At 36.7% G+C, this 26,612-nt stretch overlaps 2 protein-coding genes and 1 pseudogene across 2 annotated transcripts; all 3 read right to left on the reverse strand.

Annotated features, from left to right (window-relative positions):
* Positions 1 to 25,175, reverse strand: LOC146163483 (beta-1,3-N-acetylglucosaminyltransferase lunatic fringe-like). The gene is made up of 5 exons (XM_083380520.1): positions 24,567 to 25,175; positions 23,006 to 23,097; positions 4,921 to 4,983; positions 2,336 to 2,504; positions 1 to 244 (listed from the first exon to the last, which is right to left on the reverse strand). Exons 1-5 carry the CDS (start codon positions 24,813 to 24,815, stop codon positions 98 to 100), a joined length of 720 nt encoding a protein of 239 aa, XP_083236646.1. The 5' UTR covers positions 24,816 to 25,175; the 3' UTR covers positions 1 to 97.
* Positions 12,822 to 18,429, reverse strand: LOC146163484 (beta-1,3-N-acetylglucosaminyltransferase lunatic fringe-like). Its single transcript, XM_083382609.1, has 3 exons — positions 18,333 to 18,429; positions 14,770 to 14,938; positions 12,822 to 12,968 (listed from the first exon to the last, which is right to left on the reverse strand). The coding sequence occupies exons 1-3, from the start codon at positions 18,347 to 18,349 to the stop codon at positions 12,822 to 12,824; spliced, it is 333 nt and encodes a 110-aa protein (XP_083238735.1). The 5' UTR covers positions 18,350 to 18,429.
* Positions 14,946 to 16,182, reverse strand: LOC146163485 (uncharacterized; annotated as a pseudogene).
* Positions 25,176 to 26,612: the final 1,437 nt, after the last annotated feature.

Consider the following 26,612-nt stretch of genomic DNA (forward strand, 5'->3'; position numbering starts at 1 on the left):
CAATTGGTCAACAATTATTATCCCCAAAAACGTTTGCAGCAATTAACCAGCCAATTTTCCCACAGCGGTCGGGAGATCTCATAGGATGTACAGAGGCTTAATCCTTCAACGACTGGCACATCGGATCTTTGGGATGCAACCAGCAGTGTACGGACAGCATTCGGCTGCGATCCTTTTGAAACTTGAACGTGTTGTTGGAGGGCGGAAGCTGTAGTGTGTTCTTGTACGCGTAGCTTAAGGTGGCCTGTAAAAAGTTGCCAAAACACGATCGGTCAAAAAACCGCCTCGAAATGTTCGATAAATGAAAATTTATCAGATTCCACGATTTAGAGCAAAATGCAGATAATTCCGATTTGATGTACTTGTGAAAAGCTGGTGTGCTCTAACATGAGTTGGATTCTTACATCAGATTTGACCAAAAATCCGACTTTTTGAGTTAAACTTAACTAGTTAAAGGCAGGGTTATTCGATTTCACAATCTAAAAATGTATCTGCAGCTTTTAATATTTCTGCAGTTGTTTAACTACGGCTGCTTTATAACCCAGGGTGGTATATGAACGGCACCAGGGTCGGTTCCAGAAGGGGAACACCTGACCATGCCCCCCTCCGCATTGTGCGAACCGATAAAATCTTGTTATGTAACTTTTTTTACAGTAACGCCTCTCCAACCTAAAATTTAACAAAATACTTTAACAGTGTGGAGCTATTAATTTAACTATTTTTGACCTAATGTTTCGATGTAACTCTTTGATGTTAACTCTAAATACGTTTTCATAGCTCCCCCAAACAAAATCCCGAATCAGCCCTCGGAAGACCACACTGCATATTTGTTTAGAATGATTTTTTACTTACAATGAAACACATTTATCGCACGATGCAGTAATAACCACCTTACGCAGTGCCGTGCTTTCTATAAAAGTTGTATTTCCTTTCAAACAACGGCTAAAACACGGACTGGCGAAAGCAACAAGGCCACCACACGTTGTTTAATATCTGCAGTGGACTCTGTTCACCGATAAACGTGCAAAATAGCGTTCGCACCAATCTGTTGATATTGATCGTTTTTTTACATTTGAAACGGAGATGTTCAATCTTTTACCATTTACGTATTATGTGGCGAAAACATTTGTTTTGTTTATAGCGGGCTTACTAACCAAAGTAATGAAATTATTATCTACATTTTATGAAAAATATTGCAAATACATTGCTTTTTGTGTGAATTACCCTTGCGAATTATTTATGTAAACATTTAGCTTTATAATTTTGTTAATGTCCGGCGAAGTGAGAACAGAAGGTTAATTGTGTTAAATGAGGCAAATTGCTTGGTGCTTCGATGATAATCGTCAGTAACGCATATCGATTATTATGTAATCCATATATTTACTTTCGACGACCTGTCAAATGTTATACAGGCCTTAGTAGGGGTTTCGCTCAATTTCAGTCAGGGGTGAAAGAAGAGCTGTTTTTTTAAAGGAACGATGAAAATTTTCTTAACGAAACGCATAAAAACTTCAGAGACGACGTCACAAGTTAAAGTCACAACGGGATAAGAAGCTTTAAAAAACCCGAGGAATTCCAGGTAATAGCGGGACGGCCTGGTGAAGAAGGGTTATGACCCGCTAAAAAGTCAAGTTTTTTACCAGTTCGGTGTAACGGAAAAAATTATTTAAGCGAAACCCAGTTTCGGACCATTCCGACTTACTTCCACTACTCATTACAATACAGCATAAGTATAACTTTCCCAAAAAACATTAAAATGGGGGATTTACGGGGACATGAAAGGTATCTCGGAACAAAGTACGATGCTAAACATTAAGTTGACTACACTGCAATTTAAATTTACATTAAAAGTCATTAGCAGCAATTATTCATGGCTCTACCATTCACATTCCATAGAAAACATTTCCACCTATAAAAACCGAACATTTTAATCGCAGGCTTATATGGAATTTTGTGTTGATTTTACTTTGGCTCAAGTCATTATGTCAAATAATTTGGTTTGAGATTAGTTGAGTTTACGAAATATTTAAAAAAAAGGTTGTTTATTATCTCAATTTTTGCAAGTAAATTAATTTGCTTGCGATGTGTTGCCTACGTTAGTTGAGATATTGCTAATGTGCAATAAGTTTACCGATTTTTCTTACTTTGAAGTTTTATTTTTATGTTAATGACTAAAAGTTGGCTTTATCTAATAATGACTTGACCGGGACTTAAATTGCTGTTTTTACGAAGGGCTTGATTTTGACTTTAGTTATTTTTCTTGACTGCGACTTAGGCAATTTCAAAATGACTTGTTTACAACACTGCTTGGAATGCTTCATTCCAAAGTTCTTACCGCGTTCATCCAGTCCGACTCGTTAAGCGTTCCCAGATTCTCAATGTGTGAATGAAATCGGAACGACTCGACGATGGGAACTTTCAGCATGTAGGTGATGACGTAACCGAGGGTGCAATCGTCTGTGTTAGAAGCCAGGTTTTCACACGCGTTCACAAAAGTCCCATTTCTATAACAAAACATATTTTTTAAATTGGAAAAATTTCCGTTTTGTGGTTGACAATGTTTTCCATTTATTAAGATAGTTTCTAGGGGTCCGTAATATGTTTGTCAGCGTATTTTAAAACTGGACAGCGTATTTTAAAACTTTTTTTAACCTTTTCCTATATTTTTTTCGCATTTTCCACTTTTTGACCGATTGCATTTTTTCCAACAATTTTATATTTACATTGTATTGTTTCCTGAGAAAAACTGTGCCGTTGGCAAAATATATTTTTCTTAACATTTCATAAAATCACTGGCTTTGAATACCAGAAAAAAAAAGAATAAATAGGATAAAGGTATGAGTTAACTTCATGCTATACCGTAAAAATGTATGATGTTTCTCAAAACAAATCCTTGATCATCTCTGTTAATTCGGGTATATAGGTGCGGTATATGATTAGTAAATCAGAGGTGCACAACCGTTTAGCTATAGATGGTGATATAAACAGTCTGTATTTTACTCACGGCCGCCAGTAGTCTAGTTGCCCCATATTATTGAATCGGCGCCGCTACCTGACGTCAAGTAATAGTATGGTATTCGTCTGATACTAGGGTGATATAAGCGCCGATCCAATACCAAAGTACTTTTAGTAATGACAAATAATATCGATTGTAAGTGCTGTAAGTACATCACGTACAAGGTTTATCCCTATGCGAGTTACATATATTCGCGTTTTATTGGCCCGTTTTTACATCCGCGCACGTACATTTGAGTGTTCTACATGCCGTCGGCTTGACAACAGATATATTGCCTATACATTTCAGTTCAGGTGTCGCTTGGAGCCTCTAAAGAAGTGTTTCTTAAACAGGTGAATGATTCACTGCAGGGTAAAAAGAATTTTTTGGTGGCCCATGATTGCCATCCTGTTTTGTTTTTCAATTTAACAAAAAATAGAAAAAAATAAAAAATAAAAAATAAAATAAAATAAAAAAAATTATTAAAAAAAAAGTTATTACAAAAAGGCCCAGGACTGCCATTCTCATATAAAACGCATTACGGTCGGACCAGCACTGCCATCATAGAATACTTGAGTATATGCAATTTTCTATTGTGTGCTGTTTGAGTTCCAAGCCAGCTCATGGAGGTTTGCCACTTAGTCTTTTAGGCCTTCTGGTGGGATTCACCAAGGGGAATTTGGCAGCTCGAAATTCTTTGCGTAATATCTCCGGAAGTAAACAAGATTTTTTTTTTTATACACATGAAACAAGGGTGAATGAAATCTGGAGATAGATGCTATAGGGTAAACAAAACTAAAAAAGTTTAAGAAGCACTGCTTTAAGGCATTTCGGGATAGGCGTGCTGTGCTGGTTCAAATATAGGCAACATGTCATCACGAGGGCAACTTTTTTTCACATAATGGTCCTTTTTACCCATTTTTCAAAAGGACCATATGTCGGACAAGGTTACATAGTTTTGCGGCTAGAAAAAACGCAAACAATATACACACTACTGTGTTCATCTTACCCACAAATTGGGTTTATTCTTTGCCACAGGGGTCTTGTAATGCACACTCCTGCTCCGCCAGTCGCAAACTCATATAACTGGTACACGTTGTTTGTCCATCGCTGTAAAATAGAAAAGTTTGGCTTTGTTAAAGCTAATCTAACGTTAAAGGCAAATACTGTAATAGCGCCTTATTTTTAATAAATTCAACATAAATTAAATACTTGCTCACCAAAAAAACACTGTGACATAATTTACCTTTTACACCAACCTAAAACTGCTGCGATAATTTTACACCTAGCTATATTTATGTACGGCTCTGTAATGGAGCTTGATAACGAATTTCAACGCCGAAAAGGTCGAGCAGATCGACATAATCTTGATTAATACGTTTATATACGAAGTTGTATCTTTTTCTGGAAATGTGATTGAGAACGAGAAGTAAATTAAAACATTACTTATAAACGGTGGGGCGCAATTCTTATAATTCTTATCGAGACTCGACCTTTTCGGCTTTGAAATTTATTATCTAATTTTGAACATGTTTAAATAAATTCATCACTTTGTGAAATGGCACGCTCTTTCTGCCTAGGTAGATGGAATCGTTTGCCCGATATTGGTTAAGTACTTCCAGTAAGTGATCCACATTGACGTAGTTGTCGTCATCGAAACGGCACCACCACCTATGTATTCAAATGTTAAACGAAACGCACAAAATATACTTTATCTTTTCTATTTAAGTAGCGTTGTAAGCGGGGAGAACGATTATACCGTTCCAGGATAAAAGTATAGGCAAAAGAACTTACTTTATTCATGGTTTACGTTTCGTTAACGGTCACGATGCTTGATAGTAAAGCAACGGTGTCAATTTGGGGCGTTCATTCTTATATTAAGTCTTCGGTATGCTATTTATTAACAAAAACTATGACCAACTCACTTTTTGTTCGCAAAAGGGAGAAACAAATCGAATTCTTCGCCAGTTTTGCAGCACAAGTCTTTCCTGAAATGAAAACGAATTTAAAATTCAGGAAAACAATATTTGCAAAATGAATTTTTTCGCGCCAAATATGTAGAAATAAAATAGACAATCCTATTAAAATTACTATTTTCATCATTTTAATATTATATAAGTCGTTTTAAAATCGGTAATGAGCGTCTACACTTATTTTGTAAAGAAAGCAAATTTTAAACGATTTTTTCACATCGCATTATTACTACAACATGGTTTATTCAGTGATTTAAACTATTTTCGTTATGATCATTGAAATTAATTTTGCGCCTTTTATTATTTGATCTACGTTTCCTCTATTGAATACAGTTTGATGGCAATATGTGTGGCGCTTGGCATCCGCCAAATTGATAAGTGGGGCACCTGAAATTCGTGTAACACTATCAGTGTGTAATTACATGCTACACTGCGTTCGAACCTTTCGTGAGTTTTCCCGCAGCTTGTATTGTGCATGCGACCGCCGCTTTTGCGTTGGTATTCTTCATCTTCCTCGTCCGTGACAAAGTAGATCTACAAGAGCAGTATTGCAATCACATCTGCCTAAGCCAGTGATTTTTAATCTGTGAGTAATTATGCACAACGAACAATTGATATTTTTCCACAAGAATATCGGATGATATATTTAACCACTAAAAAGCCAACATTAGTATTCAACTTTCAGTTTGGAACTTTTGATTGTTTATTTGAATGAAAATTAATATAGTCCAAATATAAATCGCACCAATCAATTCTTTCTTGATTACTTAGGCTTAAAATGACTTGGTAAAGATCGTGGTAGAAAAAAAACTTAACTTAGTGTATTTGGCAAAATAAATAGGCAAGATAAGAAGTTGGATTGGTTACAGAATTGCCCCTTAAGCTTTACTTCAACTTGGAAATGGTTTCCCCCAAAGTTTACATTGGCTATGGTTTGAATTGGGCGGGCACTAGAAGTGAACGTAAGGTTTGTATAAAGCAGGGTTCGGCAACCTACGGCCCGCGGCCTATTTGACAATAGGCACAACAAAGTCTATTTTACATACTTTTTGACTATAAAGTGCGAACAATTTTTTTATTTTTTTTTTCGCTTTGCGCGAATGGTTTAAATATGTCCGGTTCGTTTACGCTTGATGCTGTATTTGAAATATATAAGCGCTTTTTTACCGTTGCGGCGTGGAAGGCTGACAAACGTATTCAAAAATATTGGACATTTATTTTTTAACATTTAACTATTTTCAGCAATGTAATAAAAACTTGAAATGCCGGTATACCAAAAAAATCGCGCTTTTCTCGCTCGCCATGTGCGCAGGGACTTAAAAAGGTTAACAAACACTGAAGAAGATTAACCATTAAAATTATCGCGTTTCTAAGTAGTTTTACAGTTTTCATGTAGTATGGATGACGACGTGTGGACTCGAATATTAGCTTAGACCAAATGAAAACTTTTTTTTCGCGCTTTTCGCCAACACTGTACTACCTCCTTAAATGTAATTAAACACGTCTTTAAGTGAAAAAAATTCAAAGGCTCGCCTGATTCACAGTTGTTCTAAAATTTTAGTAACACAATTTTTAGTTAACATTTTGTGCGGCCCGCAGAGACCTTTCTGAGTTTAGTTTTGGCCCGCGACTAGAAAAAGTTTGCCGACCCCTGGTATAAAGGAATGTCATTAGACAAAATGAGTCATTGAAACATGGCTTATCATGGATGGGACAAGGCTATGTATGTAGACAAGCTTTTCCTTACTTTGGTTTACCTAGAGCGAAGTGCACCTTTGTAGGTATATATAGGAGGTTTGATATGGACGAGACTAAAAATGTTCCCGAACAGAGTCAATTAAACAGTTCTTTTCTCTATTATATAGTTATGTTTGTATAACTAACCTGGTCCCTCGAAATGTGCTTAAACCACGTGTTGAGAATTATCTCCACTCTTGTTTGGTGATTGTTTTTACAAGTTTTAACTGTGAACAAAACGTCACTTAACAAGGTCTGCGATGTATTAACTGCTTGCTTTTCCTTCAACAGATTCGGTTTCAATTTGTCCACATTATAAACGGCGAACAGAATATAAAATGTCACCGCAAGAAATCCGAGGCGAATAAGATTCCGCTTTTTCCTCATAAACTCCATTAGAGTCGCATTTGACAGCATACCTTGATTCTATGTGATTTGCTAGAGTAGCAAAATCGCACTCAAATCGAACGCCGGTACACAACTTAAATGTTCAAATTAGCCTATAGTTTTAGAAAAAATAGATTGTATGGTTAGGATGTGCATGGCACCTTAAATTTTCCAAAAATCCTTAAACAAGAATGAATTCAGTTGGTATTTAGATTACAGGTTAAACATATCATAAGGCATTTTGTAAAAAAAAATTAAAATCCAGAAGTCGTACCAATTTCCAGCAGAAAAATTGACTTACCAATATCCATTAAATGACAACTTATACGCACTGTAAGAATATGCCCAACAACACCCAGCCTGTGGTTAACTGCATTCTTCCTAACAATTTTCAACACATTTATTCGAGCTCAGGGGGTTTCCCCAAACGTTACGCCATTAAACTGGAACCTCACAATAGGCGTTTAAGTATCTTCCCCATTAAACATTGTCAGTTCAAGACTGTGTCTTTTTAGCGCCGCCGCACGGGAGGCAAATGCAAAAAGTTAAACAAAAAAGGCATTTACAATATAAATGGTTTAAAAGATCTTCTGACAAAAAACAGCATAGCACGGGGTTTAATTGTTATTCACTGTGATTTGTTTGGATTAATGTTGTGTTTACACTTTTACAGAAACTGCAGATCCACTTTGTTTCTTTATGCCATTGGTACGTTCAACAGAAATTAAACGTACCAATGGTGTTTGATTGGGATTCCGATGCCCCATATTTTGACCAAAAAGTATACTACTGTCATATATTACCAACTAATTTATAACTTTAAACTGCGGTAGTACGTTAGAGACTAAGTTAACCAAGTTAATTTGTCATATTCGGGTTAACATTCACCGAGTGAAAAATACATTTCCAAATATAAAGAACACAGGTTATTTATCCTCTTATGTATCCATATATACAAATAAAAATGGTGATATACGTAATACACGAAAAATACGAGCATATAATACATAACGATCCGAAAGATTTAGAGTGATCGTTTGTATGATGTGCGCAGGGCCGGATTAAGGGTATTATATAGGCCTAAGTCTGTTTACTTGAGAAGGGCCTAATTCACTAGAGAAGGGCGTAATACCATAACTTTCATGAACCTAGAGCCCCACACCTCATTTAAAAAAACACGCTAACTTAGTGGTTCTTAACGGCCGGTCCGCGTCAACTTTCCTGCCGGTCCGCCAAATATATTACAATTTTATCTCAATTGCAAAATGCAAGATGTTAAAAGCTTGACTCACCAGTTTATCATAAGTCACAATGCTGCAAGTGTTCTGCCCAACTGTTTAAAAGTAGGCTACAACTCGTTTCTGTCTTAAACTTTAACACCAGTTTTAAGTGAAAAACTTAATAGAACCACGTATAACACGTATGCTATCAAAAAGACAGCAGCAAATCGCTCATTAAATTGAAGTTTCAATTATTTGCTTTAAAGTTGCATACTTATGTCGTAATTACATTTTGGGTGAATTTTGATTTTTGGAAGACCACCGGTCCGCAAAACGTGTTTTAAAATTTTACCGGACCGTAAGCTAAAAGGTTGAGAACCACTGCTCTAACTAACCTGGCAACTAATACACAAATACGATTAATAATCCAATGATAATGCAACAATGTGCCACGTCGCCAAACCTAGTTCGCAGAAATTGCATAATGGTGACAATAGACGCCAGTCGTGCAGCAACTGTATTGAATTCCAACTATTGAATAAAATAAAACTAACTGAGGGCCGAATTTTGTAAGGGCTTAACTAAGGCTATAGCCTCATTAGCCTAATGGTTAATCCGGCCCTGGATGTGCGGTGTGCATATATGATCTGTATGGTAAGTTATTCTACAATATGTATAAACAAATGGTTTCTGAATAGAAATAACTTGAAGTTTTTTTTGTGTGTCGGCGTAATTAAACATAGTTATATCTGAAAGAATTGTTCAAAACTTTGCAAAAATATTTTGAACTTACATCCGAAATATAACAAATAACTAAAGTTGTGGTTTTGGCTTCTATTTGGTTTTGCTCTACTTTTTGCTCTTATAAGCAACAATGAATTAGTGTTTTCACATAAAATAACTTGAACTAAATAATATGAATTTATTTATGGTAGAAGAGCAATTTAAATTGTTAAACTTGATTAAAGTAAAATTTGAAAAGCTAAGAAGCCGTGTAAAAAACAAAAATATTAAAAACAAAAAAATGTGAGTGTAGTCTAGAAAAAGATTTTAGCTCTTGTATTGTGGGGCACGAGATTAGTTTAGTTGAAGCTTCTGACCCTCGTTTTAAGGTTGCTTGAAGGTTGCGTGCGTATAACTCGTTTGCCAACCACAATGCTTCTGGTGATTATTAATTGTATTGTCAGATAAGCGAACACCCAGTTGAAACTATAGTAGGCGGACAATCAACACTGTAAACAACACAGCGCTGTGAACAGCACAGCTCTGTCAACCGCACAACACGTTAACTGAAAAGAGATCCTGTTTACAAGCGGATAGCGGCCTTAAGTTGCCACAGACAATCGAACTGCTGACCGCCGGGAAATCGCGGAACAGCACATTTAGCATTTACACTTTGGTGCGAGTAAACAATAAATCTGGGGCATATGCCGTTACAGCGTAAATTGCACAATAAACACAAAATCTCTTAGTCGGTAAATAGCCGTGAGCCACAGTATCCCCAAAATTTATAGTAAATTGTACGTACGAAACACATGGAAACCTTGTTATATATACAGTCTAAACCAGTGGTTCTCAAAGAGAGCCACTTGGCTCACTTTGGGGGTAATTTCAAAATTTTTGGGAGGAAATTTGTTCCAGTGAGGAATTGGGGAGGAAAAGTGGATGAAAATGGCTCAATTTTTATTATTTGATAATTATAACACATATAACTATAACTGCTCAAGGTTTAAATGGGAACGTCTACTTACTATAGACTCAAAGTAGCCTTATGTGAAGACAATATGCTGCTTTAACTGTGTTAAATCTATGTCATAATAGACTCTGTTTGGTTTACAATGTCTATTGTTTCGTCACAGTAAGTAAAGTTCACTAGCACCAGGTGTCTGTTTTATACTGTTTGTTTGTTTGTTTTAGCATGGTTGTAAAAGCATGGTAGAAGTAATACGTAAAAGTATGCCAAATTAACCGTTGCAGAGCAAACACTTCTCCCATTTCCGACTACATATTAAGTTGAATGTGGTTTTAGTGCCATTACAGGCATTTTAACCAAATAGGGAACACTGTACATTTGCAAAAACGGTGATCTTCGGGAAAAACTGACATTCTGCATAATTTTCATTGTTTTTGTTTTAAACATGAAGCTCATGGTTCACATTAACAATGAATAACGCTTTGTACCCTACTTTTGTAATTATCACTGATATCTCTGAGATAAATCATAAAAACGCACCTTGCACATCATATCCATACTGTGAAATTTTGGCAATATTCCTTTTGTAATTTTTTAGGGAGGAATTAACATTGTTCAAGCCTTTAAGGGAGGAATAGGAAAAAAAACTTAGAGAACCACTGATCTAAACAAAACCAAGCCAGAATCGAGGGTTAGGCTTGTTCTGTTGAAATGGGTCTAATTTTCTTACAAAAAATAAGACTAAGCAAAGGCAAATTTATTGTGACAGCATTCTTGTTCGATTCGACCAAAAATGTGGTCGAGTGGTTTAGAATTCATTTGTGCCTCAACGAGTTTGGGCCCGACATATTAAACTGCATGGCAGATAGCGGTTTTCTATCTACGACTCTTTGAATTTTTAGGTGGCTAGCCATAAGTACTAATTAACAGTAGCCTATTGTGGTTGATCAGGTGCATTCAACCTCGTAGCCTTTAAAAACCTTTGATTGACCCAATGGTCAGATTCAGGTTTATTTTGTTACGTGCAATAAAGTTGTCGTGTTCTTGTAACAAAAAAAATCTATAAAAAAGGAAACTTTACGAATACTTCTATTTTATGTTTGCCATATTATGTTATAACCAAACACAATTAAATCTGTGAAACTGACGCAGAACAAAGTTTATTCAGGCATAAAGTACATATGGGTGTGGGTTTTAAGCACAATGATAGATGGGTTTCTTTTCAACTTTTTCTCTTTGTCGTTGGGGTTCATTTTGTGTTACTTTCAGGGGTAAAATTGCCACTCTTGCCCTCTCTTTAACAATCTTGATGTCCTAAATTAAAATCCTTGATGTTCGCATGAATTGGTAAAAACGATAAAAACATTTCAACATTCTCTTTTGTGTCCTACTAATGCTAACAATTGTTCCTTTTTTGAAGGTCTTCGTCTTTGTTTCCACCATCCTGCAGAAGTTTAGAAATTTTAGAATTCTACCCGACCCAGACAACCCCATTCCTATAGCGGAGGGGATATTGGGCGTGGTCTACGCTCCTCATCACTATAAGATGAAGTTCGAAGAACGCTAATCGATTAGAGATCACCTCCTGTTGTCAATACTCCCAGGGGCGCGGTGCTATAGGCATCTTTCTATTTTTTTAGCAGGAGCCCGGAAATATATGGGAGAATTTAAAAATGTAAAACAAATCAATTCTAAAAACAAACCTTTTTTCGATTAGTGACTTTTTGTCGTTTAATTCGCCTGGGTTTGTTCGAAAAAAAGTATATATTTTAATGTGTATACGTTGCTTTCTGATTCTTTCGTTTGGCGATCACTAAACTTCAAACTATTTTATAAAATTTCTGTTGTTTTGCTATTGTATATAATTTCGGCATGTTGTGTTCACTGTCCACTGTAATAATTCTGTTGCCGCCGAATTTCACGTTTACTAACCGCGCATCCGCTTTTTTAATCGCAAATTTTTATACTAGAATCACACTTTTACCAATAATGCAAATTTATCTTTTCAGATCAGGGTTTTTATGTGTTCCCCAGTTCGGTGCTTTTACTTTTATGCAATTTTTAATGTACAAGAATGTTTTCTTTCGTTCACTGTAATTTATAATCTGTATAGTGTAATCTTTTAAAGTTGTGAATTTAGCTTCAATGCATGCAATCGCCTAACTTGCGTGATGATTCTAATAATTATGTTCATGTGCCACTGGTACGGTTTAAATAATTAAAAATGTATTTTACCCCAAGTTCGACATTTTGACTAATACTTGTTTTAGATCATTACTGACATCACTAGAATAAAGAGAGTACAATTTGAACTACATTTAACAAGGAAGTGCCTAATTTACATTTGCATAGAAAGTACAAAAGTCAAGGTGAAGAATTTAGTAAACGTTTGCACCTTGAAATATTAGAAAAAAAAATTGAATAAGGTCGTGACATTTAATGAACTTTGAAAAGAGTTAAACAAGGGGATATACCAGGCCAAAACAGGTTAATAATCTTAGCAGGTCAGTTGTTTTTAAGTGGGATAAGTACTATTTGTCACTTTTTCGAAGAAAATATGCCGTAATATGAACTTTGCATTAAGACAAGATTTAATTTGAAAAGTAGTTTAAAATACACATTTTGAAGAAAGTCGTAACAATTAATAAACTATTAAAGGAGTAAAACGTAAGAATACTTGGGGCTGGACACATCAATGGAACAGTAACAAGTTTTATAGCTTCACCAAAAATTATTATTCCCAAAAACCGTTTGCAGCTGTTATTCTCGCCAATTTTCCCACAGCGGTCGAGGGAGCACATAGGTTGTACAGAAGCTCAATCTCTCAACGACTGGCAAATGGGATCTTTGGGATGCAACCAGCAGTGTACCGAAAGCATTCTGCTGCGATCCTTTTGAAACTTGAACGTATTGTTCGAGGGCGGAAGCTGTAGTGTGTTCTTGTACGCGTAGCTTAAGGTCGCCTGTAAAGGTAAGATAAAACACGATCGGTCAAAAATCTGCCTCGGAAACTTTGATAAGTCAAATTTGTCCAATTTCACAATTTAGAGCGAAATGCAAATAAATCAAATTTTGTTGTATTTTGTTACAAGCTGGTGGATCTCAATATAAGTTAGGTTCTAACTTAAGATTTGACGAAAAATTATACTTTCAACATTGTTAAATCCACATTTATATTGCCGACTATAAAGTGCAACTAATTTTTTTCGAGTTTATGGTGTGAATAGAACTTAACTACTGTTAAAAGCAGGTTTATTGGATTTTTGGTAACTTTACATTTTGTTGTGTTGTAAGGTTTTAAAAGTTTGGTAGATAGTCTTCTAAGTTTAAACTAAGTTGGGGTAACTTAAATTCTATATTTACTTTAACTAAATGATTTAGAATTTAGATTGTCAAACCCACTTGTTTTAAACAGATCATAGGACTTTACAAATGTCACAATATTCAGTTAAGTACGCATCAAACGTTTTATTTTAAATTTTTTTTACTATATTTCATGATAAGTAGGTGGTCTTTATTAGACAGCAACACTATCAAAAATGCATCAGAAGCTTTTAATATTTTGCGGTAGTTGAATTACGGTTGCTTTATAACCAGGGATGACATACTAACGGCACTAGGGACGGATCCAGGAGGGGGGCACCTGACCATCCCCCCACACTTCGCGTTGCGCGGATCGATAAAATCTTTGCCATGTAACTTTTTTTTAAAGTAACGCCTCTCCAACCTAAAATTTTAACAAAATACACGAACTGTGTGGAACTCGTCTTTTGACCGAAATTATTGTTATTCCGCTATGAAAAATATTGAAAATACATTGCTTTTTGTGTGAATCACCCTTGCGAATTGTTTGTGTAAACATTTAGCTTTATAATTTTTATAGCCTAACCGAGAAGTAAGAACAGAAGGTTAATTGTGTTACATGAGGCGAATTGCTGATAGTGCTTCGATGATAATCGTCAGTAAGGCATATCGATTATTATGTAATCAATATATTTACTTTCGACGACCTGTCTAATGTTATACAGGCCTCAGTAGGGGTTCCGCTTAATTCCAGTCAGGGGTAAAGCAGAATTGTTTTCTTTAACGAAACGCATAAAAATTTCTGAGACGACGTCACAAGTTAAAGTCACAACGAGATAAGAATCTTTAAAAAACCCGAGGAATTCAAGGTAATAGCGGGATGGTCTGGTGAAGAAGGGTTATGACCCGCTAAAAAGTCAAATTTTTACCTGTACGGTGTAATGGAAAAAAATATTTTACCGGAACCCAGTTTCGGACTATTCCGACTTACTTCCACTACCCATTCGCATTCCATAAAAAACATTTCCACCTATAAAAACTGAAGATTTTAATCGCAGGCTTATATGGAATTTTGTGTTGATTTCCATTTCACCTAAGTCATTATGTCAAATAAATTGGTTTGAGATTAGTTGAGATGACTAAATATATTTAAAAAAAGGTTGTTTATCCCATTTTTTGCAAGTAAATTAATTTGCTTGCGATGTGTTGCGTACGTTAGTTGAGATATAGCTCATGTACAAATAAGTTTACCGATTTTTCTTACTTTAAAGTTTTATTTTTATGTTAATGACTAAAAGTTAGCTTGCTCTAATAATGACTTGACCGGGACTTAAATTACTGTTTTTACGAAGGACTTGATTTTGACCTTAGTTATTTTTCATATACTTGACTGCGACTTAGGCAATTTCAAAATGACTTGTTTACAACACTGCTTGGCATGCTTCATCCTAAAGTTCCTACCGCGTTCATCCAGTCCGACTCGTTAAGCGTTCCCAGCTTCTCAATGTGCGAATGAAATCGGAACGACTCGACGATGGGAACTTTCAGCATGTAGGTGATGACGTAACCCAGGGTGCAGTCGTCCGAGTTAGAAGCCAGGTTTTCACACGCGTTCACAAAAGTCCCATTTCTATAAAAAATATATTTTTTAAATTGGAAAAATATTTGCCAAATTTACGTTTTGTGAAGTTTATAGAGCTCTTCTGGCAAAGTAACTTTTTATTCCGACGTTTCGACGTTCCGTCCTATACAGGTCGTCTTCATCAGGGTAAATAACACTGAATGTGACTAGTACAGTGCACAATAAACAAAGGAAAAAATAATAAAGAAAAAAGAATGGAACGCAAGCAACGTTACAACGCAACGCAAACACCGCGCGATAACTCTAACCTTTAAGCAGGTGCCTGTAGCACGCTGACAGCAACACGTCTGTTTTGATGTTCATTGTGTTGCCCCGTTGGTGAATATTCCATGACTCAAGAAATAGTCTTTTCCTGTAGTCAGGCTCCCGGGCCACAACAGACGCCGCATTGAAATCAATACGGTGGCCCTGTGACACCGCGTGATTGGAGAGGGCCGACTTCTTCGCGTCGCTGTTGGCAACATCCCGTTGATGTTCTTTTCGACGGGTGTTTAGTGACCTTCCAGTCTCCCCGATATATACTAACGGACATTCGGCGCAGGGAATAGAATATACAACACCACGTTGTTCAAAGGTGTTGATTGGATCTTTCGGGTGACTCAGTAGCTTGCGGAGAGTATTGGCAGGTTGGACGCCAACCGCTACACCAAAGTCACGCAACATACCGCAAAATATCCGTCAGTTTTGGTATGTACTAGGGTGTCACAAAACCCTCTGTTTTTGGATGAGTCACCTGTTTGGGACAAGTTTCCCGTCGATCAAGGAGAATCCAATTGGGGTAGCCATTATATTGCAGGGCTTTGCGAACGTTTGCCAGTTCCGCCTCGCAGTCGTCACTATGTGTGCACAAGCGTCGCGCCCGATTTTTTAGGGAACGAACCACCCCTTTTCTGGTATGTGGGGTGATGAGATCGAAAATTGAGATACCTGTCGGTACTCGTTAGCTTGTGGTACACTTTCGAGTACAAGACACCGTCATCGGTTTTTGTGTCCTGAACATCTAAAAATGGAAGACAGTCTACCGATTGGAGTTCCATGGTAAACAGAATGCCTGGTTGCGCCTCGTTGAGATGCCGTAGAAATGCCTCAACCTCGTTATTATCAATGACACAAAACATGTCGTCAACATATCGCCGCCAGAATCTTGGTGGGTAGGCAAATGTTGATAGGGCTTTTTCCTTAAGCGCTTTCATTGTCATGTTCGCGACAACCACAGAGACCGGGGAACCCATCGCTGTGCCTTGAACCTACTGGCAAAAGCTTCCCCTAAATGTTGAAAAGGATTGCTCCAAGTAAATCCGCAGACCGTCCACAATATCCAACGGGGGCCATGGTGTTCTGTCTTTAAGGCTATAGTCGTTTATAATCCTGGATAACGCGATGTTCATTGCCAATTCAACAGGAACACTTGTAAAAAGTGACACAACGTCATACGATACCATTACCTCTTCGTTGGACAGGGGCGGCACCTGTGCTATCTCTTGAACAAACTTGGACGAGTTCGAAACAATCCATTCTGTATTGCCCACGAGCGGAGAAATAACTCTCGCTAGGTACTTCGCAAGGTTGCAGGATTGAGTACCAACAAACGAAACAATTGGTCGCAGAGGGATGCCATCTTTGTGGATTTTTGGTAATCCATTGATGTGCGGGGCGGAGCCGTCCGTGCTATGCAGTTGATGGAATGCGGCTTCAGAAATGCATTGCCTCTCTGTGTGTAATTTCCCCACAAACTTATTAAGGACGCGTTCCGACTTACGTGTTCACGCTTTAAACGTTTGTAAGTCGAAGTATCCAGTAATAAGTCAGACATCTTCTTGTCGTAATCTAAGCGGTGCATGATAACAGTACAGTTCCCTTTGTCTGCGGGTAAGATCGAGATGTCTTCATTTGACCTCAAACGTTTTGTGGTTGACAATGTATTCCATTTATTAAGATAGTGGTTTCTAGGGGTCCGTAATATATTTGCCAGTGTATTTTAAAACTGGCAAGCAGGTTGTATTATCTGTTTTAACCTCTTTCTCTATTTTTTTTCGCATTTCCATCATCACTGATTACATTTTCCAACACTTCACTTTTATTGATACACAATTTGCAACTTCTATTTAGTGATGACTGATGTCACTTTAAATCCTTCTGTTGTTTTAACGTTTTAATTGATTGCTACCAACCAATTTTATGTTTACATTGTATTGTTTCCTGCGAAAAACAATGCCTTTGGCGAAATATATTTCTCTTAACATTTCATAAAATCACTGGCTTTGAATACTAGAGAAAAAAAGAATAAATAGAATAAAGGTATGAGTTAACTTCATGCTATGCCGTAAAAATGTATGATGTTTCTCAAAACAAATCCTTGATCATCTCTGTTTATTCGGGTATATAGGTGCGGTATATGATTAGTAAATCAGAGGTGCACAACCGTTTAGCTATAAATGGTGATATAAACAGTCTGTATTTTACTCACGGCCGCCAGTAGTCTAGTTGCCCCATGTTATTGAATCGGCGCCGCTACCTGACGTCAAATGATAGTGGTGTTCGTCTGATACTAGGGTGATATTAGCGCCGATCTAATACCAAATTGATAAAGTACTTTGAGTAATGACAAATAATATCGATTGTAAGTGCTGTAAGTAGATTACGTACAAGTTTTATCCGTATGCGAGTTGCATATATTCGCGTTTTATTGGCCCGTTTTTACATCCGCGCACGTACATTTGAGTGTTCTACATGCTGTGGGCTTGACAACAGATATATTGCCTATACATTTCAGTTCAGGTGTCGTTTGGAGCCTCTAAAGCAGTGTTTCTTAAACAGGTGAATGATTCACCTTAGGGTGAATACGATATTTGCAAGGGTGAACCAACCAAAAGGGGCAAATAAGGGTGAACCTTCAGAAATGGATGATAGCTTTGCAGTAAATCGACTACTAAACTGTTTTTTTTTTTGGCTAATTGTAATAGTAAAGTTGGTTTGCACTGAGTGTATAACTACAAAAACTTGGTGACTGTGTTTAGTGCTTTTGTAGCTTTATATTTATGGACTCGAAAAATTGTAAATTTGCCATGATAAAACTTAGCTTGAGTTGATTAAAAAAAATCGAGAGAGTATTATGTCATGAGACAAAGGGTGAATGAAATCTGGAGATAAATGCTAGGGGTGAACAAAACTAAAAAAGTTTAAGAAGCACTGCTTTAAAGCATTTCGCGATAGGCGTGTTGTCCTGGTTAAAATATAGGCAACATGTCATCACGAGGGCAACTTTTTTCACATAATGGTCCTTTTTAACCATTTTTCAAAAGGACCATATGTCGGACAAGGTTACATAGTTTTGCGGGTAGAAAAAACGCAAACCGTATACACACTACTGTGTTCATCTTACCCACAAATCGGGTTCATTCTTTGCCACAGGGGTCTTGTAATGCACACTCCCGCTCCGCCAGTCGCAAACTGATATAACTGGTACCCTTTCTTCGTCCATCGCTGTAAAATAGAAAAGTTTGGCTTTGTTAAAGCTAATCTAACGCTTAAAGGCAAATACTGTAATAGCGCTTTATTTGTAATAAATTCAACACAAATTAAATACTGGCTCACCAAAAAAAAACACTAAGTCATTGTGACATAATTTACCTTTTACACCAACCTAAAACTGCTGCGACAATTTTACACCTGGCTATATTTATGCAGGGGAAGTGCGGGAACCATGGAACATGGGGACCAATGGTACACTGGCATACCCCCTGTTGGCAGAACGAAATAAAATTTTGGTTGAGGGAATGAGATTTTGTGTACAGAACTTTTTCTAAAAAGTTCTACAGCGTGCTTTTGGAAATGGTTGATTTATTCCAATTTTTCACTTTTCTAGGTGAAAAATGTACTTTTTAGCTTGATATTCGTACGGTGTTTTGATAGTCTTTAGGTAATTGTAAAGTAGTGAATATTATTTTGTGGAGAGAGGGGATTTCTAGGTACATGTTGAAAGTTAGTTTGATTAATTTGGTTCAGAGTACTTGCCATGAGTGTTTTTATTAAAAATGCGATTAGAGGACCTTTGGAACAGTCTGTTCCGTTGGTCTCTCGATCATTTTGTGATTGTATCCTTAGATTTTAAGGATAGCAGTATGCCAACTTTTAAGACAAGAACATCTAATAAGGGGTTGTTCAAAGGACCAGGGCTGCGGAGTCGGACTCGGGACTCGAAGGAGTCGGACTCGGGACTCGAGTAAGACCACGTAAAACTACCAGAGTCCCTTGTCCGGCGTGCGCATGCGCAGTACCAAAAACCGATTTGCCGTCAATTGCAGTTTATTATAGCGGTATAGGATATGGTGGATATTTTCGAACCATTTGTTGAGTGGCTTATATGACATCCCTATGAGTGGATTGCTAAATACCCACCGTATTTAGTTACATAAATTGGCGGAATACAGACTGTAGAGTCAGAGTCGGACTCGGGACTCGACGAAATCGTACACTTGATTGACTATTATTATATTTGCAGATATGTTCTCATAAAACAGAAAAAAAAATTGATATAACAAACCCCGGCACATTCTATTAAAAATAATAATAAAATATCTTTTAGCATTTTGTGCTTGTTTCCATGTGTTTTTATATTTATTTCTTAAAATAAATTTTCTTGTGTCACTATTTCTACACCATTAACTTAGTAGTTATGCACTTCTGGAATACCCACGTTTTTTATATTTATAAAAAAACTTAGAAGGATATGTCGGATTTCAATTATTTTTCCATGTAGGTACCCATAGCGGTAAGCTTTCCAAAGAAAATAACTGCGAGTGTTTTTGAGTTGTAGATATTACCGAAAAAAACAAATCCGTTCCATGGGTCCCACACTTCCCCTACGGTTCTGTAATGTAGCTTGATAACGAATTTCAAAGCCGAAAAGGTCGAGCAGATCGACATAATCTTGATTAATACGTTTAGATACGAAGTTGTATCTTTTTCAGGCAATGTGATTGAGAACGAGAAGTAAATTAAAACATTACTTATAAACGGTGTGGCGCAATTCTTATAATTCTTATCGAGACTTGACCTTTTCGGCTTTGAAATTTATTATCAAGTTTTAAACATGTCTAAATAAATTCATCACTTTGTGAAATGGCACGCTCTTTCTGCCTAGGTAGATGGAATCGTTTGCCCGATATTGGTTAAGTACTTCCAGTAAGTGATCCACATTGACGTAGTTGTCGTCATCGAAACGGCACCACCACCTATGTATTCAAATGTTAAACGAAACGCACAAAATATACTTATATCTTTTCTATATGGTTTTGTGAAAACAATGTAAGCGCTTTGTTGAAAACTGGTGGCTGCACAAATCTAATTTTTTAAGTAGCATTGTAAGCGGGAAGAACGATGAAAAAAGCGGCACGCCAACGGGCTTTTTAACCATTGTAAAAGCAAACCAATAAATGTTTACCAATAAATAGACAAACACATGTTTAAACCGTCCCATGATAAAAGTGTAGGCAAAAGAACTTACTTTATTCATGGTTTACGTTTCGTTAACGGTCACGATGCTTGATAGTAAAGCAGCGGCGTCAATTTGGGGCGTTCATTCTTATATTAAGCCCTCGGTGTGCTATTAATTAACAAAAACTATGACCAACTCACTTTTTGTTCGCATAAGGGAAAAACAAATCGAATTCTTCGCCAGTTTTGCAGCACAAGTCTTTTCTGAAATGAAAACGAACTTAGAATTAAGGAAGAAAATCAATTAAAATGTACGATGTCCAGATATGCTTGACAATAATAGTATAACCCCTTTCAAACACTTAGTTAAAACAAAGTAGCAACTTTTTCCGCGCTTCGCGTGAATCCTATTGGTCTGTACGTGGCTGTTAGTCCGTTTGACGGTATCTCCTATTATCTGAAAGGCCCCGTTCAAATTCAGATTCAATTTATTTTTGCGCATGTTTGCAAACATCGAAAAACAAAATAACATACAGAATAACACAAGGACAGTTCGTATCATGGCAACCGTAATTAAAGTTTTGCAAACTTTGCCAATGCATTTTTGTGCGCTAAATATGTAGAAATAAAAAAAAAAAAACTTTTAAAATCACTATTTTTACCAACCTAAACTAGATGTTGAAAATATTATATGACGCTCATGGAAATGCAGCATTAAGCTTTTATGGCTCTCTAAGCTAAAAACGTTCCCGACCCCTGGTTTATAAGTTTCCGTGGGGTTAAAATTAATGTAATATATGTCGTTTTATAATCGGTGATAAGCGTCTACACTTCTACGCCTATATAACATTTTTGTACAACGTTATACGCCAGAAAATGAAATGTTTGTGTTTTACGTTAAAGAGTTAACATTGACGTAACATATTTCGTTTTACAAACGATGTTGAGAGTCTACATATTCCGGGCCGGACTCGGGACTCGACAAAATCGCACATTTGACCAGAGTCGGAGTCATTCGACAGTGGGGCGCTTTTTAGAAATTTTACTTGTTTCGTCATGCGAAGGTACTAGCCTTTGGAATACAGGCTCACGAATACAATGGCGTCGTGTTTGTATATGTGGGACGTGTGCCCGCAGAGCGCATACCAGCCACCCCCGTAAACTAAATACAACAGAGATAACGCAAATAACCCGTTTATTGCGTGTGCTGCCAATGATATTATAACTACAGTTATACCTGTCCTATAGTATCTTTGGCCCGACTGTACATGTTAATTGTGCTTTAACATAATGTACATCAAACATGACACAACGAATTACTGAAAACGTTTTTTCAAATCGAAAAAATAATGTCTTTTCATCTTATTTTGTAAATAAGAACATTTTAAACGATTTTTTTTACATCGCATTAGTTATTACTATAACATGGTTTCTACAGCGATTTAAACTATTTTCGTTTTGATCATTGAAATTTGTAAAGTGAGTCAAGCATGATTTAGAACAGGGCTAGAAATTTAGTAGGAAATTTTGAAAGTATAGGGTTGTCAATGTCGCCTACTATTGCTGCACGGAATATTTATCGTTTGTGTGCGCGGTATTGTTTCTATATCATATCGTTTGCACGTCTGTTGTTATTTTCACTTTGTTTCCACTTTTTTAAAGTATATCTCTTTTCCACTTTTGTACCGTACCTTTGACGTTTTGTTTCTCATATATTTTTACCTTTTACTGTTTGGCAATAACTATCGTTACATTCGGGACTTACACCATTCTTTGCCTCCGTTTTGGTGGATCGAGAAACTGAAAGCAAATAAAGGCGGTTGGGTTTTGGGAAGGCTAATGTACGTTTTTAAACTATGGCATTGACGTTTAAACCCCTTTTTAGACGTTGGCCGCTTTTACTGTTTTACGCCTTTTATTATTATTTCATCTACGTTTCCTCTATTGAATAGAGTTTGACGGCACTTCCTGTAGCGCTTGGCATTCGACGTGATGTTAAGTAGCCTAGGGCTTCTGAAATTGGGTAACGCTACCAGTATATATACGTTGTGAGTCTTGTATTACCGTGTAGATGTCAAACTTAATGTTAGTACTTTAGGGTTCCCAAGAGCAGTTTGAGCAAGTTTTACCCATTCAAAAGTAGAATCTTGTCATTCAGCTTGATCGGTCGCTGAAATCTAATACGTATTTATTTGTTTAACGCCTTTTGTTAGTTTATTTACCATTCCTCAATTGAATAAAGTTTGAAGACACGTCGTGAAGTCTGGTTTTTGAACAAAACACAACCGTTTTTGAACAAATGTTTGCATTTGTACAAGCCACGACATATTTTGCCTAAAATCCTACTTTGCCTCAATGGCAATTTTAGTCTCTCAGTCGAAACAAGTAATTTGAGCTAACATCGATCAGAACAAAGAGAATCAAATCTCTTTGGTCAGAAAACTTTAGGTGATTTTTATAGCCATTATTTTGCGCCTTTTGTTATTTTATCTACGTTTCCTCTGTTGAATACAGATTGACGGCCAAAATGTTAATTGTTCATCCGCCAAAATGTTAATTGTTCCGCCAAAATGTTAAAACACTATCAGTGTGTAATTGCATGGTAGAATGCATCCGAACCTTTCGTGACTTTTCCCGCAGCTTGTATTGTGCATGCGACCGCCGCTTTTGCGTTGGTATTCTTCATCGTTCTCGTCCGTGACAAAGTAGATCTGCAAGAGCAGTATTGCAATGACATCAGCCTAAGCCAGTGATTTTTAATCTGTGAGTAATTATGCACAACGAACAATTGATATTTTCCCACAAGAATATCGGATGATATATTTAACCATTAAAAAACAAACATTAGTATTTAACGGAGTGTTGCTCTTCCAGCAGAATATATAATAGATCGACGTTTCGACGTGCAATACAGAACGTCTTCATCAGGATACTGACGTGACATGTAAAACTCTCGATCTATTATATATTCCGCTGGAAGAGCAACACTCCGTTATATATTATGCCTGGCAACAATAGCTTATTTCATTAGTAATTAACTTTCATTTTGGAACTTTTGATTGTTTATTTGAATGAAAATTAATACAGTCCAATTATAAATCGCACCAATCAATTCTTTCTTGATTACTTAGGCTTAAAATGACTTGGTAAAGATCGTGGTAGAAAAAAAACTTAACTTAGTGTATTTGGCAAAATAAATAGGCAAGATAAGAAGTTGGATCTTTACAGATTTGCCCTTTAAGCTTTACTTCAACTTGGAAATGGTTTCCCCCAAAGTTTACGTTGGCTATATGGTTTGAATTGGGCGGGCACTAGGAAGTGAACGTAATGTTTGTATAAAGCAGGGTTCGGCAACCTACGGCCCGCGGCCTATTTGACAATAGGCACAATTAAGTCTATTTTACACACTTTTTGACTATTGTGACTATAGCGATTCGCGCGAATGATTTTAATATGCCCGGTTCGTTTACGCTTGATGCTGTATTTGAAATATATTAGCGTTTTTTTACCGTTGCGGCGTGGAAGGCTGACAAACGTATTCAAAAACATTGGACATATATTTTTTAACATTTTATTATTCTCAGCAATGTAATAAAAACTTGCAAGAAATTTAAAAGAAATGCCGGTATAAAAAATCGCGCTTGCCTCGCTCGCCATGTGCGCACGGATAGTAGTTTTATTACACTTTTCACAAGTAGTATGGATGAAGACGTGTGGACTCGAATATTAGCTTAGACCAAATAAACACTTTTTTTCGCGCTTTGCGCCAACACTGTACTACCTTCTTAAATGTAATTGAACACGTTTTTAAGTGAAAAAAATTCAAAGGCTCGCCTGATTCACAGTTGTTCTAAAATTTTAGTAACACAATTTTTAGTTAACATTTTGTGCGGCCCACATAGACCTTTCTGAGTTTAGTTTTGGCCCGCGACTAGAAAAAGGTTGCCAACCCCTGGTATAAAGGAATGTCATTAGGCAAAATGATTCATTGAAACATGGCTTATCTTGAACTGGATTGAACGAGGCTATGTATTTGGACAAGCCTTTACTTAGGTTTACCTCGAGCAAAGTGCAGCTTTGTAGGTATGGGACGTTTGATTTAGCCGAGGCAAAAGGTGTTCCCGAACAGAGCCAATTAAACACTTCTTATCTCTATTATATTTATGTTTGTATAACTAACCTGGTCCCTCGAAATGTGCTTAAACCACGTGTTGAGAATTATCTCCACCCTTGTTCGGTGATTCTTTTTACCAGTTTTAACTGTGAACAAAACGTCGCTTAACAAGATCTGCGACGTATTAACTCCTTGCTTTTCCTTTAGGAGATTCGTTTTCAATTTGTCGATATTATAAACGGCGAACAGAGTACAAAACCCAACGGCAAGAAATCCGAGGCGAATAAGATTCCATTTCTTCTTCATAAACTTCATTATACCTTAATGCTATGTGATTTGCTAGAGCAGCAAAATCACACTCAAATCGAACGACATTACGCAACCTACAGGTTCAAACATCTCTAGTTTCAGAAAAAATAGATTATGTGGTTAGGATGTGCGTGATTATACGAAAAATCTTTGAAAAATTTTCAAAGCATCCTAAAACAAGAATGAGTTCAGTTGATATTTAGATTACAGGTTAAACAAATCATAAAGCATTTTGTAAAAAATGAAAATCGAGACGTCATACCACTGAAATTACTATGTCAGATTGCATGATTTTCGCTTTCTTAGCGTGCTATGTTTGATCTGATGTAATTGTTCTAAGTGAGACAAGACGTTAGGTCAAAATTTGTCACAATTTTAGTGAAAGTATCAGAAAATTGTTGGTATCATAATAAAAAAAAATATTAAAATATAATAAATGATCAGTTTGCTAGCTTTGCTAGACTATTGTGCTGTTACTGACAAATTTAGATAAACATAAGCATGTGTATCGACCCAAATTTCCCTTTCTATCAGTCAAACTCATTTTGACGTCTTGTATTCAATAAACCGACACACTATTTTTATGTACGCAAGCAGTACAGCGTCTAAAGCTTACTGCCTGTTACAACCTGCGCTTGTCAACCAGCGTTAACCAACAGTACGTCTCCATAAAAGCTAAAGCACTGCCAAACTCAAAGATTAGAACCTAACGAGTGATGACCTAAGTCCTTTTGAGACCTGTTTGTTAAATTTCCAGCTGAAAAATCGGCTTGCCAATATCCACTTAAAGATAACTTGTACGCACTGTAAAAATATGCCCATCAACACCCAGCCTGTGGCTAAAATATGTTTATTTTGGCGTTAAAATTATCTGCCAAAATTATTTTGCCGACTAGCCCTTGGTCCCAAACACTAACCAAACCGACACCCTTTAAGGGCTCTGCACACCAGACACGGTGACGGCTGGCGATAAGCGGCGTCAACGGTTGATCGCGTTTCTTCCGCCTGTCTGGCCAGTTTGTTGGGCAATATGTTTCTACACATTTTCATTCCGCTTTTGATCCTTGTACTGGCTGCTACCAGAATCATATATACAGGGAGAATCCTGCACCAATTGTATCAGCACTTCATTGAATTCCATTGTTTTTTAAGCAAAAGTTTATCTAAACAAAACTCTACAACACAACACCAAAATAATTAAATCAAACCAACATTATTGCACCTTTCATCGTGTCTTTCATTCTTTTTGCGACACTTTAAAAAAAATATTAGGGAAAGACAAACTGTACCCTTACCATAAATAAATTTTACATAAACCTTCTATCCTCAAGTAAACTAACTTAAAACTACGAAATTGTCCCGTTGCAACAAGGTTCTGCACACAGCTCTTCAGTCTGCAAGTAGTGCGGCTGACGGAAAAGTTAAATCTGATTTAACTTTATTTATATATATATATAAACCTATATAAACCTAAACAAACACAAATACGGTATTCTATGTCGACACTCTTTGACAAACTAGACACGAGTCAATTTCAAATACTTTTTGACTTTTTAACTACATAAGTGTGAAAAATCTTTGTAAGTCCGGGTTGTTTGCGGTTTGATGCTGTCTTTTGGACTAGATCAGAGCTTTTTACCTGCGCTCTGGAAGGCTGCCAAAGTGCCAAATGCGTCGCGGACAACGGAAAGCGTATTCAAAAATATTGGAGATAAATATTTTAAGACTTTTTTTATTTTTATTTTCGGCAATTTAATAAAAACATGCAACGGCAATGTAATAAAACAAGAAATTTAAAAGAAA

This window comes from Ascidiella aspersa, chromosome 2 (genome assembly GCF_963924565.1).
Source record: "Ascidiella aspersa chromosome 2, kaAscAspe10.2, whole genome shotgun sequence".
NCBI classification, from domain to species: Eukaryota; Metazoa; Chordata; class Ascidiacea; order Phlebobranchia; family Ascidiidae; genus Ascidiella; species Ascidiella aspersa.